This window comes from Chiroxiphia lanceolata, chromosome 1, assembly GCF_009829145.1.
Source record: "Chiroxiphia lanceolata isolate bChiLan1 chromosome 1, bChiLan1.pri, whole genome shotgun sequence".
NCBI lineage: Eukaryota > Metazoa > Chordata > Aves > Passeriformes > Pipridae > Chiroxiphia > Chiroxiphia lanceolata.
Genome location: NC_045637.1, coordinates 136681599 through 136701078, shown reverse-complemented (window position 1 = coordinate 136701078; position 19480 = coordinate 136681599). Strand labels below are relative to the sequence as shown.

At 36.7% G+C, this 19480-nt stretch overlaps 1 protein-coding gene across 1 annotated transcript in view; it reads left to right on the top strand.

The window, feature by feature from the left end:
* Nucleotides 1–19480, top strand: part of NEBL (nebulette) — a 138130-nt gene that overhangs the window by 78398 nt on the left and 40252 nt on the right. Inside the window, 12 exon segments of the mRNA XM_032683620.1 lie at nucleotides 8–112; nucleotides 3491–3602; nucleotides 4652–4747; nucleotides 4826–4828; nucleotides 5649–5749; nucleotides 8302–8412; nucleotides 10199–10309; nucleotides 10989–11099; nucleotides 11966–11984; nucleotides 11987–12069; nucleotides 15886–15978; nucleotides 19156–19248. Of these exon segments, the coding sequence (XP_032539511.1) occupies nucleotides 8–112; nucleotides 3491–3602; nucleotides 4652–4747; nucleotides 4826–4828; nucleotides 5649–5749; nucleotides 8302–8412; nucleotides 10199–10309; nucleotides 10989–11099; nucleotides 11966–11984; nucleotides 11987–12069; nucleotides 15886–15978; nucleotides 19156–19248 (1038 nt within the window).

Genomic DNA, 19480 nt, shown 5'->3' with positions numbered 1-19480 from the left:
TTTCCAGGTGAATTACAAGAAAGATTTGGAAAGCCTACATGATCCAGCGTCTGATCTACCAAATCTGCTATATTTAAACCATGCTTTAAATATCAGCAAAACGCACAGTGATGTAAGTTACCTTTTTAAGAATGACCTGAAAGATAAATGTAGTAAGGAATGCAGTATGTATAGTCACTCTAGGAAACAAAAATTTTTGGTGCTTGCTTCGTGGTCTCATATGTAGTAGACTCATATCATGGCTGGGCTTTGCGAACGAAGATTTGGGAAGGGCTCTACCCACATTTGTTACAAGCGCGCTGGTGGCTAAAAAGACCAATACAAGATAGACATGTCCGATTGCAAAAGGCACAGCAGAAAGACTCCTTAGGTGGTGTATTCTGCAAGACATGATTCTTTCTGTGTTGTCTTTTCTCCTCGAGAGTGATCCTGCATGCGTTCTCAAAGGAGACAGCTGCGTTATAGATGGTGTATCTCCAGACCTCCTGATTGGAGGCCAGAGTAGACCAGTTATGTTGATCAATATGGCCAAGACTAGAGTATTGTAATTATAGTAGATGAGGGATGAAAAGCCGGTTTTTAGAAAGACATATTTCAATTATTAGAATAAACAATATACTATGGAAGAATCACACAGACTTCTGATGTTGAGTGTTTATTCTTATAAACACTCAAGGTCTGAAACCTTATCTGTTTTTAAACTTTATTCTAAGGTACTTCTTTCCTTGCAAATCTTGTTTTGTCTAAGATCTTGCTTTCATCTGCAAATGTCTGTACAGAAGGGGCCATTATGCTAGTTTAATATTTAGACTTCTTTCATGAACAGCCTCTCAAGTGCTATCTTCCCTTACATTTTCTCTGCCTAAACCTTTTTTCCCTCCTAAATGTCTGAGGCTTCCTACACCAGGTCAGAATAGGCACATGCTGCATTCTGCCATGTAATGAGACAAGCCCCTTGATGGGGCTGGTGGTCTGACGTATGATAGCGGTGGGGGTTGAAGTAGGAAGGACGAGCTAGGAAATCCCTGGCTTCTGTGCCATGATAAAGTTTCTCTCCCACTCCAAGAGCACCTATGCTGCATGCATGGTGCCTGTAGGCTGGTTAACTGCATTTGTCATCTTTACTCCTGAAACCAGAGAAGTCCTGCAGAACTGCTGTGGAGAGGCATGAGTGGGTAGTGTTGGGAAGGAAGATTGCTCTACGGCGGCAGGAGTTGAGCAGATTTCAAGACAGATTTGTCATCTTATCTCTAATGAGATAGAAACCTGGACCTTCCCTTAAGCAGATCATGTCTTGCAAAATTTATTTCTTTCTTTTGCCCAGGAAGGGTTGATTCATAATGTCTATATGCTGGTCTGAGGACTCTGTAATACTAAGTCTCTGATTTTTGCATTGTCCAAATGCTGGTGGGTATTTTTTCTTGCTACAAGCAGGAAGCAGAATGCTTTACCAGTCCTTAATCTCTCCACTAACTGTTTGTCTTCTGCAGAAATCCTGTTTTCACAGTCCTTCTCAGATTTGACCTCCCCATGTCATTGCTTTGATTTTAAAATGGTTAGTCTTCTGCCTTTCTCCCTGCTTTTCCAATACCTTCCTTGTGTTCTCCTCCTTGTCTCTCTGCAGCTCATACCAAATCTGTCTTGAAATCTGCTTCCATTGTATGAAACAGTCTTCCTGACTGTACTGTTGACTGATTTCCAATGACTGATCATATGGTCTGTTTTTTTTTCCTTCTGAAACACAGAGCTGCTTGCTAATTGCCCAGTTTTGCTGTTTCCCTGCAGTATACCTTTATGCTTCTCATTATCTTTTGCATAACATAGCTACACCTGCACCGATGTGACAGATTGAAACCTGTATGGTTAATTAAACTCATAAATTAATCTGGTTGATTGAATGAATGGGTTTGCTGATTGACCTAGTGTGTAGGAGTGTGTGCAAAACTTTATGAAGGACATATACTGTAATATCAGTGTAAGGCTGTTATACAAGTCAACTTCCATGGAAATAAATTCCATCAGTTAAGAGGAAAAGTTGATAAGCATTTTTGGACACAGATAGGCTGATTTTGACAGGTTGAACTCATCCTGTTTTTATTATTTTGATAAGGAAGAGAATTCACAAGGTAGAATTTTCCCCTCATACAGTATTGTCCTGGTTTCAGTTGGGATAGAGTTACTTTTCTTCCTAGTAGCTGGTATAGTGCTGTGTTTTGGATTTAAGATGAAAATAATGTTGATAACAATTTGGTTGTTAACCAAACATTGATGTTTGATTATTGCTGGGCAGTGCTTACCCTAAGTCAAGAACTTTCCAGCTTCTCATGCAGCCCTGCCATTGAGGTGTCTGGGAGTGTATGAGATGCTGAGAAAGGATACAGCCAGGACAGCTGACCCACACTGGCCAAAGGGACATCGCACACCATATGGTGTCATACTCAGCATATAAACTTGGGGGAAGCTGGCTGGGAGCTGCTGCTTGGGAACAGGCTGAGCATTGGTCAGTCAGTGATGGACAATTTTTTTTTCATTTGCGTCACTTGTTTTTTCTTGATATTTTCTTTCTCTTTCTTTTTGTTATTTTTCTTTTACTATCTATTTATTATTAGGATGATAAAATTTTATTTTATTTCAATTATTAAACTCTTATCTCAAACTATGAGTTTTCTTATTTTTACCCTTCTGATTCTCTCACCCATCCTATTGGACAAAGTGTGTGAGCAGCAGTGTGAGACTTAGTTGCTGGCTGTGGTTAAACCATGGCAGGTATACATGTAGCATAAGCTATGGAGACATAAAGTTTAACACTTTGATATATGTATACAGCTAGTTTATTGCTTTTCACATTCTAAATCTGTGTCTGTTTTAGAGACTTTGAGATGCTAATGAACTACAGGCTAAAAAAAGGTGAACTTAGATGTATTTCATTTTATGGAACAGGGTAAATAAATAGAACTTAAGAGACTGAATCTAGTGCTTGTAGCTCAATGTAGCAAGAGGTTATGAGATTTACCTAATTTGATTTTTTAGAATTATTTTTTTATTTTGTTCCATTAGTTGAGGAATGAAGATATGAAATCAGTATCTGTAGATGGAGATAGTTTTCATTTTTTTCCACTACAGAAGTGATTTTGTTGTGTGACATTTATAATTCTTTCCACTAGGAGGCAAACCCAGACCATCATATGTGTTCCTTTGCACGTCAGATGTAAACAATAACGTTTATTTTCTGTCGAACATAAACATTTGACTTTCAGATTACCAGGGCAAGCATTTTCTTTAAGAATGTACAAAAGTTGTTTTTTATTGTATCCTTTCTTCATTTCATCACAATATTTTAAATTCAAATTTGTCAGAACTCCTGAGTTGGGAGGCCTAAAATGTAGTTTCTTCTATGCTCTTTCTTCCATACTTATTTTAAATGGTATTTAAATTCCAAAACCTTCTGGATTTTGTCGATGAAAACATTCTTGGATATTTTTTATTTCAGTGTGAATATAAGAAATCATTTAAGCAAAGCAAGGGCTTCTATCATTTCACCCTGGGTACCACTGAACAAATCCACCACAAAGCAAATGCGGTGCTTCAAAGTCAGGAATACACAACCACAAACACATCTTGCAAAGAGAAAAATGCAACATTCTAATGGTGATTAAATGAGTCACAAAACTGCATGGCAGATTACAGTGATGTACAGTGCATAGTCAATCAGAAGCACCCCATGAGAAGAGAGGAGAGTGTTTTTGCAGGACCCAAACCTAATGCAGAAGCCTGACAGGGAAAGAGAAATTCAGACATCACTGTTTTTGAAGAGAAAAATAAATTAAAATGACATTACTCTTTATGAATATAATATTTTGATTTGTAGCTATTTGCTTTCTTTTAAGGCTTGTGTAGAACACTCCATCATACCGCACAATGATTGTTTGAGATAAGTAATGTGTTTGCCCGCCTTAATCAAAAGAGCGTGAATGAATGAGTTCAGAAGGCTTCTCCAGGTTTCCAAACAGAGTGTATTTGCTTTGGGAGTTAGCGTAAAGTCATAAGTTGATGTCTTAACCCTGTGTCCTTCATTGTGATTTTACTGCTAGCTTTAAGGTCATGGTCCCTGGTAGCTGTGAGGGGAATGTTGGTGCAAGATCGGACCCTACTGAGGCATTAGTTTTCCTTCCCTTCTCCCTCCCACAGGTACAAACAAAAATGCATTTGAGAGTGGTGCTCCTGAACCTGAAGCAAAGACCTGTGGGGCCTGGCTGTGAAACAAAATTTTGTTGTTACAGTAAATGTGTTTTTATGGGAAACATGGCAGGGGATCCTTATTAAAAAGCTGCCAACTGTTCAGACATAGGTCATTTGGCCAAATCATGCAATTAGTTTAAGGATTGTGATTGATGCTTCTCACTCCTGCTGTCTTCAAAGCTCACAATTGTTAGGTTTGACAGTTTGAAGAAAAGGAATAAATGACTCCAGAAAACGAATTACCTTATCTAGCTGCCCTGTTTCTTCAACAGGTTAAATTTGGGAGGAGTCTTCCAACTCAAAACTTCTAAGGAGTGTGGCTAAGACAGGATTTGTCTTTTGCTGAGCAAGCAATCAGATCTCACATTCTGTCAGCTCTAACAGACTTTATTTTAATTTCCTAGGTCAGTACAAAGAGAATTATGAAAATCTAAAGGCAGATCAATGCTGGAGTTTGTGGATACACCAATGTATCAAGTTTCAAAAGAGGCTCAAAAATGCAAGTGAGGTCAGTAAAAATGTGTGTCTGAAGAAGTAAAAGTTAGATCAACAGAGAAATTAGCAGACATCTTGTACTCAAGTTAAGAAAGTGTATGAAGCAGAGTGCAATTTAGGATATGGTAGAATTATACTGCGTAGTTATCTCTGCTTTCTGTAACTCATTCTTCCTTCAAATTTGTTTTCTTTCTCAGAAGGCCATTGGTGACACTAGACAGAGGTTGTCTGTAGCATCATCTAATTGAGAAGAAGCTTGAGGTCATCTAGATCAGAGATTACTAATTTTTTAACTTTTCCCTTTAATTCTGTCATTATGAGGGATGGTTCTCACGCTCTTCACATGTGAGTGAGTGAAGCCACAGAACCCAGACCAACCCCATGCCTTAACGTGCTCCTCAGCAATGGGGAAGGAGTGTTCCAGAACAGCTCTGGCTGCCCTATGTCAGGCCATGCTTTTCTGACTTTTTAAAAAAAATTCAAATGATGGAGATTTTGTGACCTCTCAGACAATCTAGTCCAGTTCTTCACCATCCATCCTGAGCAAGAGTGTCCCCCATGCTGCAGTTTGATTCCATTACTTTTGCTGTGTCATGGAAACAGATGACCTCATCCTCTTGGTAGAACTTTAATGTGTTTTCAGCCTTGTTGCCATTGTCTCGTTCTTTCCCTCCCAAGCAAACTGTTTTGTCGAGTTAAAGTTCAACAGGTCTCTTGGAAATACCCACACATATTTCTATATTGGCTATTGTCTAAATAAGCTAATCTAGCTGATAATGGATAAGTGAGTGTGCTTATTAGTGTGATGAATCTTATGACGGTAATGTTCTGGGTGCGTGTTACAGTGTTCTTTCTGAAATATGCTGGAATTGTCTATGTATGTATGTACCACTAAGTATTGGTTTGCTTCACAGAAATGTATCGCAAAGATTTGAAGCGGATCAAGGGAAGACCCTCCTGGATTTGAGACAACCCCAGAGTTGCATATAAAGCAGTCACTAACCTTCTGAAAGAGGTAAGGATTTTTTGCTGTTGTTAAGTTGTACGAGCATAGCGCAGCATCACTACAACTGCTGTGTGCTGAATAGCTTAAAGTTACCAGCTGAATACAGGTCACTTCATGAATAAGATGCTTCACATCAATTTGTATGAATAGTTGTGATAGAGCAAAAAGGCTCACCACCGAACGCAAAACAAGGATTCTGTTTGGCATCCAGATGGATTTTCCTTTTGAGTATTATTCACATTTATAATGCTGTTGTGGATATGGATGCTTGGTGTATGGTCACTTTTAACTAAGTTAATTGAAATAATTATCTATCACATGTTATGGATGAAAATAAAGAGACCAAAATTCCATAATAGCGTGACATTACGTATTTGCTTTAAGTACATTTTGGTAGATGGTACAGGTTTTCTATATCCCTCTCTTAAGATTGTCAAATATTCTCAGTTGTATGTTCCTTACTAAAAAATAATTTTTCCATACTGAGAATCCTTATCTTTCTTTTTTTTTATGTTATTCAGAAGAGGTTTCATGTTAGTTTTGAGTATTGGTTGGTTCTGTCAGAGTACGTTACTATTGACCAAATTTCGAAGAGCTAAGAACGCTGGAGAGAAGAGCAGAGCTGATAGTCCTCCCTTTGAATCTGGAAGCCAACAGTACCTTGTTTGTATTTATTGTTTTAAGAACTGATTTTTTTTACCCAAACAAATAAAGATGCTAGAATTAAAAACCCTTGAACCTTGTTCCTTTCCTTGCTGTTTATACAACTTATCCCAGTCTGCTAACATTCATATGGATAAAGAAAAAAATTTCTTTTCAGATTTGCTTTATTATTCATCCTCTAATAAATAATTTATTCTGATAAGCCTGGCTGTCAGGTAAGCAAGTCTCAAGCTGGGTCTAGTTTGTGCAGTACCATTCTGTGCATACATCTCATGTATACCTACTCACTAGGGAAAAATGCAAATGCTGTCATTTTGTTTAATCTGCTTGCTGAATACTCACAGAAGTCGTTATTGCAGGCATAGTTGTAATGTGCTATAAATGTTCATGTTTGAAAATTTTGATGTAGCTTCTCTCCATAGTGCTGTATGCATTAAGATATTCCCTAATTCTTACCTCCTCAAGTTTTATGACTCATTACTTAGGGAATAAACCATGCTTGTAAGCCAAAGGGGAATGATATTTTAATGCAAAACTGCATGAATTTTGTATGGTTTTATATCCATATTCAAGGAATATATTCCAAACCCAAAGATTACACAGGTCAAATTAATTATTATCTTTCACAATTCAGCAAAATTATGTATTTCTTCATAGTCAAGGATGTAGCTCAGTATCTTTGCATTAAGGTTCATAATAAACTTTAGATAGATAATTTATGGAACAACAAGAAGTTACTGAAAAATGAATCAGTTTTTAAATTGCTTCTTATTCTCCCCCCCCCCGCCAAGTGTCAGCTATGTTCCAGCTTATTCTGTTGCCTTCCCACTGTAGATAATTCTGTACATATTTCCTATGTTCATGTAACAACATGAACTTTCTTCTCTGGAACCACATTCACAACTCCTTCAGAAGAGACAGATGAATTAAATAGTTCTAAATTAATAGAAGTTGTTTCCTGCTTGTTGTGGGACATGCTTGTGATGACAAAAGAAGCTTCTTTAAAAATACCTGTTTTCCTTTTATTTAAATAAAGAGCTTATGGAAGATAAAGGTGCAGACTGCTACTTATGAAATTTAATACATAATTAGGAGTATTAGTTCATGTCTGTGTAAATCCTTCTGATATATACTTTCTTCAATGTTCTTCTAGTTTCTTTGCTTAAAAAAGCCTAATCCTCACCTGGAGATGGAGCAATTAAAAATCCATACAAAACTTAAAGACCTTGAACTTCAGTAGGCTTACATCAGCTCTTTAGGACCTGGGAAGAGGAAAAACAACCAAATGTCTGTGGGCAGGTTCTGGTGTGCTATGAATTTTATATTGAACATTTGAGTACTCTGGAGGCTGCGGCTGCTGAATGCTGATAGATCATATCAGTGCAGTGTCTAAAAGGCACAGGAGTGATATGGTAGGAATATTGCTTCTACATTACAATTTGTCAAGCAGTTGTTTTAACAGGTCCTAGTGTGTTGTTCAGGGAATCCATCCTGATTGGGGTGCCATTATTGGAACAGAGGTAAAAACTGCAGCACAGCATATATTGATCTGCAGAAAGAAAATACTACTGCAGTAAAAATGTCTGTCCGAAGACAGTCAAGGCCCCTAAACATTGTGCTAGTTCTGTATAGGGAGGGCTGGTTTTCAAGAGCACAACAAAATATATGACGACTTTAAAATTTTTTCACTTTTTCAGTGTTGTACCTTTTGATTTCACAATTTCCAATTCTATTTTAACTCTGAAATCTGTACTGCAGCTAATTCATATTTCATAGAAATTTCAAAGAGACCCTTCAGACATTTAATAAGTGGCATTTCTTTTCAAGATCTTGCACGCAATATTAAGTGGAGAAACCTCTTTCACTATTTTTTCTTTTTTTTTTTTTTTAATCCTTAGAAAGAATATCGAAAAGATTTGGAAGAAGGGATGAAAGGAAAAGGAATGACAGTGTTTGAAGATACACCAGATTTGATTAGAGTGAAAAATGCTGCTCAGATACTGAATGAGGTATGTTATGCTAGTCAAGGTTATTAATGTCACAGAGGGTTCACCTTTTACATTAAACTCAATCGAGAAGATTAAATTTTTTTAAAAATTTTTACATAATCTACAATGAAATACATAAGTATTGAAACTAAGGCTATTTCTGTTTTGCTTTAAAAATATAGTAAAGCTCTGGATAAAAATCAACTCAGGATAAATATTTCAGGTTTCAGATTTTCAGGCAATTAAAAGGTTAAAGGAGATTGTTAGTGAGGTCAATGGATACAGCATTTAGAACTGTGCTGTTTAGAACAGACTTGTCTGTTTAGAACAGGCTTTCTGAATGCATCAGTTCCTCAGGGTGGTCTTCCAAAGACTGTCTCTGTGAAGCAGCAGTAGGGTTGGAGGGTGTGGGGAGGGAAGAGGGAAGACTAAGCTCATGCTGCACGTTATGCCTTTGGGCATTTTATTCATTTTATACACACGTGTGTGTGTGTATATATATGTATGCGTGTATATATATATATATATATATATATATATATGTTTATTTGCACACATATACATACTTAGCCATAAAAGCCAGAGGGGATGACATGCATAGGGCCAATCTGACCACTGTAAAGAAGTGCAAGAATATATAGCTGTAACTCCCAGGATTATCTTTCCCTTGGTGTTTTACACAATATGAAACTCTGAGGAAATATCTGCCATCCCACTGCTGCAGAGAGGAATTGAGGGATGATGTCTTCCCACAGGTTAACTTACACTTTTTCAAAAGACTATAGTTTGCAAAGTAAAGAGTTGTTTTATCACATTTATGTCCATATCAGAATGAGATAGAGATGGAAGACTGAAAATCTTTTTGCTTTTGATCTTGTAAGTGATCAGACTGTTGCATCGAGTATAAAAATATTCTCCTCCTTTTTTCTAACTAATGCACAACCTAAAAAATAATTATCAAACAAGAAAATTAAGGAAAATTTTTTAATTATATGTATTTATTTTGAAAAAAAAAGGTTTCCACAGGCAGAGATGAACTAGAATAGAAAAAGAGTGATTACTACTGTAGTAATAGGAATAGCACTGGCTAAGAACGTTTTTTTAAATAAAAAAAGGGTAATTAGTATACAATATTTCAGTATTTTAATATATTTGCTGATGAACAAGGAATATATCCTTGCTTGTATAAGATGAAGATGAAATATTCATTTTGTTTTCAAGTTATTGGTTATTTATAATTTATGTTGTGAGGAAAAAGGAGCAATCACAGATGAGTACTGCTACTTGCCTAATGGCTATGGTTCAGGAAAGACCTATTAAATGAATAAATTACAACTTCCTCCTCTGGAAGTTCACTGGAAGCAATTCTGTATGGTATTAAATTTCTAACGTAGTAGTCTTTTCATAAATAAAATATTTTCTTAAAAGAAAATGTGTTTCAATTAGGCTGGCATCAAGTACCAGCTTATTACACTATGTTTTGCAGAGCTAAACTCCCCCTTTACTTTAGAGGATAATTGTAGCAAGCTGTATGGACTGATTTCCTCCCACTCTCTGCCTCATTAAAATTTCAGTGGTAGAGATTTGTACAGTTAGTGAATACCTTCTAAAAGTTTTCCTCCTGTAGTTTGTTATGGTTTTTTTTCTGACAACAGCTTACCAAGTGTCTTGAGAGTTGTGGCCCTTAATCTGAGAGTTTTGCTTGACTCTAAATCCTAAATTTCAATCTCTTTTGCAAAAAAAGAAAAAAATCTACCTTTAACTCTCTGGATACTGTGAATATAATGTATAAGTTTTATCTTCACAGAGACAATACAAGAAAGACCTGGAAACTGAAATTAAAGGGAAGGGCATGGAAGTTGGTCCGGATACCCCTGAGATAAGACGAGCCAAGAAAGCTTCGGAAATTGCAAGCATGGTCAGTACTGTACCTGGTCCAAGCTTTCCATTTGACAGCATGCAACAAATTACTGTTGTTGAGAATTCCAGGTGGTGACCAATCTAGGCAGTAGCGATACCACAGATTTAACCAAATAGCTGATCTGTCGAAATGCACGGAATCTGAAAGTTGCATAATCAGCAAGTGAGAGAAAGTTAAGACTTCCCAGAACTTTGATTTTCCATCATCTTTTGCAGCTTGTTCTTGTTCCTCATGAGTTATGCCTGGCCTGGGGTGTGTTCGGTTGCTGTGGGCTGTACTGCTTTTAGGTTGAAATAACTACTGATTTAGTTAGGGCCAAATGATAGAAGGAGTTAGAGAGATGCTAAAACCTCATGACCCCAGTCTTCCAAAGCATGGCAGAGGGAAGAAAATCTCATCTTCCTTTTGTCTGTGATTGCAGCTGCCAAAAGTGGAAAGACGGATAGATGTGAAAGGCTACATCAGAGCTGAAGTGAGCAGTCTCTTAAAAGAATTTTTTAGCCTGTCAGCAGCTACAGTGTGGGTGTCACATGGATAGATTCTACAAAACTAGTACTGTTGAATCAATACTTATTAGGTGTTTTGTGAATGCTGCTCAGTGGAATTGCACAGATTAAATTGGGAAAAAAATTAAGAATTTGACTGTCAGATGTATTTCCAATGCTATTATTTTCAGAAAGAATATAAGAAAGACTTGGAGAAAGAAATTAAAGGAAAGGGAATGGAAGTGAGCGTGGATACCCTTGATATACAACGAGCCAAAAAAGCTTCTGAAATTGTCAGCCAGGTGAGTACACAGTTAATTGCTTTAAGATTACTTTGGAAGTAAAACACAATGAGATGTTAAAAACATAAAATCTTCTTGAACATTCTTAGGCTAAAAGATGTAAGCAGTGCACAAAAAAATAATTAAGAAATTGAAGAGATTTTTTTTGAAGTCTGACCAGTACTATCAGAATAGCTTTGAAGACAGCATGTATGGAGAATTGTAGTATTAGTTATGGGTTTTTTTTACCTTTTATTTCTTCTTCAGAAAGGATATAAAAGGATCTAGAGACTGAAATTATAGGAAAAGGAATGCAAGTTGGTCTATGTACTCCAAAAATACAATGGGTCAAAGGGCTTCAGAAATAGCAATCCAGGTAGACATGGTCAAGGCTGAATGTTTAATTCTGTGTAAGATTAAGTGCTTGACATACATTGCTCAAAATACTTCTTCTGTAGCTCTGTAGAGGCTTTCATACCTGTACTAAGTTAATTACATGTAGTAAATGTCTTAACTACCTGACTCTTATTTTTATCTAGGCCTGTTATACCATGACAATTGAATTTACTTGTTTACATCTACCTGTAGTTCTTTTTACACTACCTAATGATATGTTACATATATCCTGACAGTAAAGAGAAAATATATATGAGGATATATAATATATGAGGATATATATATATTATATATATGTATATTATATATTTTTAGTGTGGGGGCAGTGTTGGGTGTCCTGCACAGGCAATGGTAACAACATCATAGAGGAGAGAGGTTGAAATAAATACTGGACAGGGATGAGGAGACTCATCAGCAATAGGCATCTTTTGTTGTACTTTTGATATCCTCAGCCCCAAAGAAAGAAATAGATATTTAAAATTATTTTTCAGAAAATGTACAAAGATGAAGCGGAAAGATGCTCTGTAACTATTCTACTGTCCCTGACACTCCTGAGATGGAAGAGGATAAGAAATACTCAGAAAACATCAGTTCAGTGAGTAATAGTGCTTCTCTCTTTGCTTGTAACTTTTCAGATATTTTTCATTTTAAATAGGCTCTCTTGTACCACAGCACGAATAAGGAACTTATGAATAAACGTCCTTTGTGCCATTTGCATAACTTCCTGGCAAAAGCTGTATCACTCATTTCTTTCAGTTAAAAAAATACTCAGCTTTTCTAGGTGTGACACTATTATTTTGAATTTCTAAACTACTTATACTACCTTGCCAAGCCACAGTTATTTTTAAATGAAGATTTTTTTTTTTCTTTTTCCATCAAGCCCCAGGAAGTACTTTATTTAAAAGGAAAAAAAAAATCTAAGGCTTCTTAATGTGCATATAAGATTTTTCATCTGTTTTCTATCATATGTACTGTACATCAAGATTTGGTTATAAAATTAGAACAGATTGGGTTTCATGAATATATATATCTAATGATTTTATGTTGCACTGGGTATATTTTTAAATTTTATGCTAGATTTAAGTTTCAGTATATCTCTAAATATAAATTATGAGCTTACGTTTCTAAAATTGCCCAGTTTGGGATGTATTACATTCCACTTCCTTTTTGGGCCCATTAATTCTACTGTTTGTAATTCTGCCTTTGCTTGTAATATAACAGAGAAGAGGAGTAAATCTAGCTTCCAGAACAAAAGACCAGTTAGTGGCTGCTTTTTATGACAGACTAAGTAATACTAATGAAACCAGTGATTTGAGGGAAAGGAATATAGGTTACTTAAATATTTTAGTATTATGTGACACAGATGTTGTTCTTTAACTTAGAGATATCTGCAGCTTCTCCAGCTCTCAGAAGTATGAGCTCAGTTTCTCTCAGAGCTGTTTGCCTGCAGCTATCCTGTACAGCTGTGGCATCAGCAGGGGAGTAAGAGCCTGCCAGGAAAGCAGAGAAGATAACTGTTTGAGGCTTCTCTAGGTGGTGGTCACTCCTGTAATGTCTTCCTGCTCTTTTTCTTCCTTTGGATGAGGACAGCTGAAAGCTACATCTTTCACAGAATCACAGAATATGCCAAGTTGGAAGGGACCCACAGCGATCATCGAGTCCAACTCCTGGCCCTGCACAGGACCATCCCCAAGAGTCACACCATGTGCCTGAGAGTGTCATCCAAACACTTCCTGAACTCTGTCAGGCTTGGTGCTCTGACCACTTCCCTGGGGAGCCTGTTCCAGTGCCCAGCCATTCTCTGGGTGAAGAACCTCTTTCTAATATACTTCCCCTGACACAAGTTCAGGCCATTCCCTTGGGTTTTGTCACTGGTCACCACAGAGAAGAGGTCAGTGCCTGCCCCTCCTCTTCCCCTCAGAAGGAAGTTGTAACTGCAATGAGGTCTTCCCTCAGTCTCTTCTCCAGGCTGAACAGACCAAATGCCCTCAGCTGATCCTCACACGGCTTCCCCTCAAGGCCCTTCACCATCTTCATTGCCCTCCTTTGGACACTCTCTAGTAGCTTAATATCTGTCTTATATTGTGGTGCCCAAAACTGCACGCAGTTTTCAAGGTGAGGCCACACCAGTGCAGAGCAGAACGGGACAATCCCCTCCCTCGACTGGCTGGTGATGCTTTGCCTGATGCCCCCCAGGACAGGGTTGGCCCTCCTGGCTGCCAGGGCACTGCTGACTCACAGTCAGCTTTCTGTCTACCAGGAGCCCCAGGTCTGTTTCTGTGGCTGCTTTCTGATAGAAGCTCTTGACAGGCCCACTGACCCCATTTTGTTTCTTGTGATCTGCTGCCTCCTGGTTTTGAATGGTGCTCTGCTGCATGGTGTGATGGTGATTGTCACCATTTCTTATATCACTGGCATCTTAACATGCTACACTGAAACTCCCTGTAACAGAGGGGATCCAAGCAAGCCTCTATGATCTGCTTTCCTGCCTGCTCCAGCCTTTGATAGCTTTTGATGAATTCTTCAAATAGAAGACCTTAGTGGGTCTGGCAGTGGGGACTCACTGACAGTTAGGTACCAGGCATGTAATAACCTTTCACTGCTTAAGCCTTGACAAGCTCCTGATGCATCTGAAACCCTTGCAGCCCTTTAAGGCCAGTTTGAGCCTTCAGTGCCAAGGCTGACAATTATACTCTTTGTTAGTGTACTAGATAATATAAAATGTTTTGTCTTCGAGGTGATTTGTATTTGCTTTATTTTGTGATTATCCATTTTCTGTTTCTGAACTGGATCCTCCAATGTAGGAAAGCAGTTTATAGCTGTGATTGAATTACCTTTTTTTTTTCTCTTTCTCTATGTCTTAATCTTCCATCATTCTATTGCAGTTTAGATTATAAAGGTAGTTTACTTTTTAGTGAGTTAAGATATAGCTGGGAGCAGCCTTAATATAAAAAAAAAATTATGACAGTAGTCTTCTGATTTTTGGATTTTGTCTCAAGTATTTTCCCGCCTTAAGGGACACAAAAAGTGACTAGCTGTGCAGGTAAGATCATTGCTGCTTTTAGCTCACTAGCTCATTTGGCAGATGATTTACAACAGGATATTTACTTCCCAGTCATCTCTTTCATAGAAAAATTCCTGTCTCCAACATATTTTACCAATCCCTATTTGGTAGAAAAGTTCAGTCCATGACATAAATCTTTCTACCTGACATGTTGTTGCATAAGAACTTTCATGTTCATACTCATAAACTGTCTCTGTTCTCACATGGTAAAAAAATTTCTAAATTGGTAAAGTTTTTCTGAATATTTAAAAATTAGTTGTGGACATTCACTCTCCTCCAGAATATTTGGCAGTAGTATTCACCCTAGGTTACAGAGGACTTCCACAAAGTAGGAGAAATGAATCAAGAATGATGTTTTTATTGTTTAAAGTTTATTGATAGGAAAAGTTAAATAAATCTTGGTTTAAGAAAAGTAGAAATACTCAATGGCAGAGATTTATTTTATGAACTCCAGGATCAGACTTGTTTTTTACACTACCAGCCTGGAAACACGTACTGGAATGGCAACAGCTGTGACACCAAATACTGAAATTCAAGTAAAACTTCTTTAGGAGTTTTGCAGCATGAACTGGTGCTCCATGGTTATTTAAACTATAGCCACACTTGGAATCTGTGGAGGAGTTATTTACTGTCTCTTTCAGTAAGTTTGAATGATTGATTTTACTGATGCATTTTGTGTTTTATCCTTTGCTGAAACAATTGAAATACACAATATGTGTATCTGAAATATAGAGGAGAATTATATAAAGAGCATGTGCATCTTTTCAGAAGGGAGCTTTGCTTTTAGATGCAGTCCTCAGCTTTCTGACTTGAACCCACAAATCAAAAATTGTGTGACTTGGATTGTAGCTCTGGTTGTTTTGGTTATTTTATCATGAACATGACATTTTCTAGTTTGTGAAATTAGAAATAATAGTAATATCTGTTCACTTCTCACAGTATTTTAAGATCTGAAGATTAAAAATCCAAAATCAAATCTTGCATGTATATGCACATTCAATTGAAATTAATTAAATTATTCAAGTAAAAAGTTACATTTATAAAAGTTTATAGATTATGACATAAATTTTAATATTATTTCCAAGGTTAAAACTGTCATTACAAATACTTAAAAATGCTGAGGTCAGTCTAAGAATGAGAATATATTATCTGGGTTGCAGTTGAAAACAATGTTATCGTAGTTATTGATAATTGGTATGATTTATGAAAAATTAAAGTATTTGCTTTCCTAGCAAGATTTATAGTCAGACCAATTTGGAACTTGGAAAATTGCCCAACCCTTTTATGAGAACTTGTACTTGCGTTGCTAACAGTCTTATAATTACTTTTTCTTTTGGGAAAATGAAGGTATTTTATAAGAAGGAAGTAGGAGCTGGCACAGCTGTAAAAGAGACTCCAGAGATTGAAAGAGTAAAGAAAAATCAACAGAATATTAGCTCAGTAAGTGCTATTAACATTAATTATTCTTATGTGAGTAAATGGTGGACAGTTTTATTTTCGTCTTGTTTACTAAAAATTCTACATTTTCGTATTATGCATCTCATTCCAATGAGATATATATTTTAGAGAATATAAGGTTTTGGATATAAAGCTCCATTCTAGTAGAGATAGAGCTCATCTCTAGTGTAGTTCTTCGATGTCCAAAGGTAGAGTTTCTAATTGAAGCATTATAAAAAATAAGAAAAACTTTTAACGAAATATTTGAGGAAGGTGTTTTGTCTTTCAAGGGTGAGAAACAGGAGATGAATCTCCTGATATGACAGACTGAACAGCAGTTGTATTTGCAATTTAGAAAAATACTATACGACAGAAAAGAAAATCTGTAACATTCTGGTCGAGTCTGCATGTGTCATGTAGGACTTGATACAGTTTGCATGTCAAGAAGAGGAAAATTATAGCCAAACTTGAGCTATGTGAAAAGGTGGAGAGTTTGTGCCTCTTTACATGCTGATGACAAGTTGATTTGTGGATCTGATGAGATTGGGTTTGAATTGATGTTGTTTATCTGTGGATGTCCCATGTCTTTGGCACTTTAACGAGCAACTAAAAATAAAATATAAAAATGAGTTTTTTCTTCAAGTAGAACATTCTCTTCTGATAAATAAAAACTTGGAAAAAAGCAGAAAAATGACTGCCAAGCAAGAAAACCCTTTCAACTGCATTGTTCACTTGTTTGTTATATTTGGTGTGGACTCCTCTGGGACCATTTTTATATTTGTGACATGACTTTTCTGATGATTAGATTTTTTTTAAGAGTAAAGTTTGAAAGTAATATATAGATGTGACAGTAAGTTGTGTTTACATATTAGTCGAGATCTAAATTAGGGCTCCTGGACACCTATTCTACTAGAATTTCCTTGGTTACTGAGCACTGGTAAACACTGCATATCCCACCAAAGTAAGGTCAGGTAGGGAATTTCCATAAAATTTTGAAAAGCTTGTATTTTACTTGGATTTTTTCTCTGCTCCATACATCACTTTTCATCTTATCATTGTGAGTCACAGTGGAAGCTATCATGTGTCCTAAATCCTGAGGCAGTGGTTTTGGTTGGGAAGCTGTTGGTTTATGTCATTTGAGGGTGGTTTTTAAATTTTTTTTCTCTCCTTTGATTGTTTGTTTTTTGATTTCCAGTTACCACAGGCATTTATTTTGAGAGTAGTCCCACACACACATGCACTTATTGGGAGTGGTCTTGCTCTAATGTTTTTTCACAATACCTTTCAAAGTGAAATGAAAAATAGTGTACAGTGTTCTTGCTGTTTTAGAAGTCCTAAACAGGGGTGAAGAGGGGAAAATGAAAGGTTGATCAGTATGCTAGTAAACACACTTGAACAAACACCTACCAAGAGAAACACAAAATGCATTAGTGCTGTAGTAGTATAATGGAAGTAGCATGGCCTTTACCTTGCTAGTTCTGTGTGTAATGTTTTACTAAAGGTGTTTTATTACATGTAGTGTACTTGAAATTACTTAAGTCTTATATAATATTTATTAGAAGTGTAGAATGCCAAATTTAAAGACAATGTGCAAGAATGTTTCAAATTATATGTCAGCAAGAGGGAAATTATATTGCGCGGTAAGAGGGAAATTATATTGTGTAATTTACAGGTGTCCCAAAGGAAGGGTAAATTACACCAATTTTGAATCCATTAGATTTAAACATTTTACGTATATCTTTGAATTTAGCCAGAGGAACTTAGGACAGCATTATAACTATTTTCTGAGCTAAATGAAACTATAGAATGTGAAGAAAATTTGCAGTGAAAGAAACCCCAGAACACCAAACCAAAATAACACTCACTGTACAACCAACCACACAAAAAAGTCTGTTGAATCATGTTCTGAAAGTGATCAGATTTTTCCAGATTACATATATAGGAGACAAAGATCAGAATGCTCTGTTTTCAAATCCTAAAATACAAGGTGGTGACAGCCAAGGAGGTTGACCTCATCTCACCTGTTATGATGATTAGTTTGGAAGAAGCAGCCTTCTAAACAGTTGGAGTTAAGATCTCACAGAACTTTCAAAGTAAGCAGCAGAACCATGGACTGTAGCTGAATCTGAAGTGAAAAGCTACAAATAACTAAGGAATTTTTAAATTGTGTTTATAATGAGGGGCAGGGAGGGCTGGACACAGCACTGGGAAGAAGGCTTTCAGGAGAAGATTCTATTTTTGTTTTTGTTTGTGTGAAATCCATGAGGAAACCCCTGTGGTATGTTAGTCAACACCACAAAGCTGGGGTCTGTTTAAAACTCAAGTAATGGACATTTTGAAGCATTTTAAGGAGTAGTAGCACTGCCAATTCTTAAACTTACCTAATAGTCTCTATTAAAAGATCCTTTTTTTCCAGTGCTTTAGTATTTTTGCCAGTCCTAAACTGTCTGGACTGAAATTTTCCATTCCTGGTCTGTGCTTTGGGCTGGTGTGGTTTTATTTATTTATAAATTTCAGCCAAAGCAGCTGCAACTTCCAAGTATGAACTTAGAGAAAAACAAGTTGTTTTGTCTGTGTTAAGAAATGAGGCACTCTCCAGAAGTACCACCTCTTGGAGAAGAAAGTTGAAAATTAAATGTTGCAAAAGCAACAATAAATATGACAGCGTCTTCATGGGCATCATCTGTCCAAACATCTATATTCTCACTTATGTGTCCGCATGTGTTTTTAAAGAACTTGAATGAGACTTTGCAATCATCCACCCTTTTAGGAACACATTTGTGAAAATGCTGGGTTTCTGAGATGGACTGGTAGACTCCACAGCAAGATAATAGCAAGACCAAGTTGTTGTCAAAGTGATGTGAGTCTCCAAGCAGTATATGCAGCATCCCAATTATCACGAAGAAAGCCACAATCCCGTGTGATGAATATTCCTGCTGTGTTCTAGGACACTAGGCTTGTTATATGCACTCTCTATGCATTCCATCAAACAAGATGCATTAGAGACCCTAGCAGCCTGTTTCAGAAATTAAATATAACTGTTCCTTTTCAGGTCAATGGTGTTTGTAGATGTGGTCTAGCTGTGCAGTATGTGTAAGGGAGAGATTATAAACTGTTGTATTTTAGTGCCTATCTATATCTTCTTTAAATTGCTAATATTTTGTAATATCTATTCTGCAGATTAAATATAAGGAAGAAATTCGGCATGCAACAACTATTTCTGATCCACCGGAACTAAGGAGGGTTAAGGAAAACCAGAAGAATATTAGCAATGTGTGCCCCATTTTCATTGCTTGCACACTCTTCTCTGCTCTATTAAATGTGTTTATGTCTCAGTGAATATGTCTGTGGTGTTTGTGCTAGACTACTCTTTGTCCACAAAGTCTAATTTCATTAATTAATGGTAAAATGATAACTTCTTAGCCTTGCACTTTGATTAACAACGAGAGTGAAGTATTCCTGTTGACCTATTACTGGTCTGTGTTTGAGATAGAACTGCAAGAGA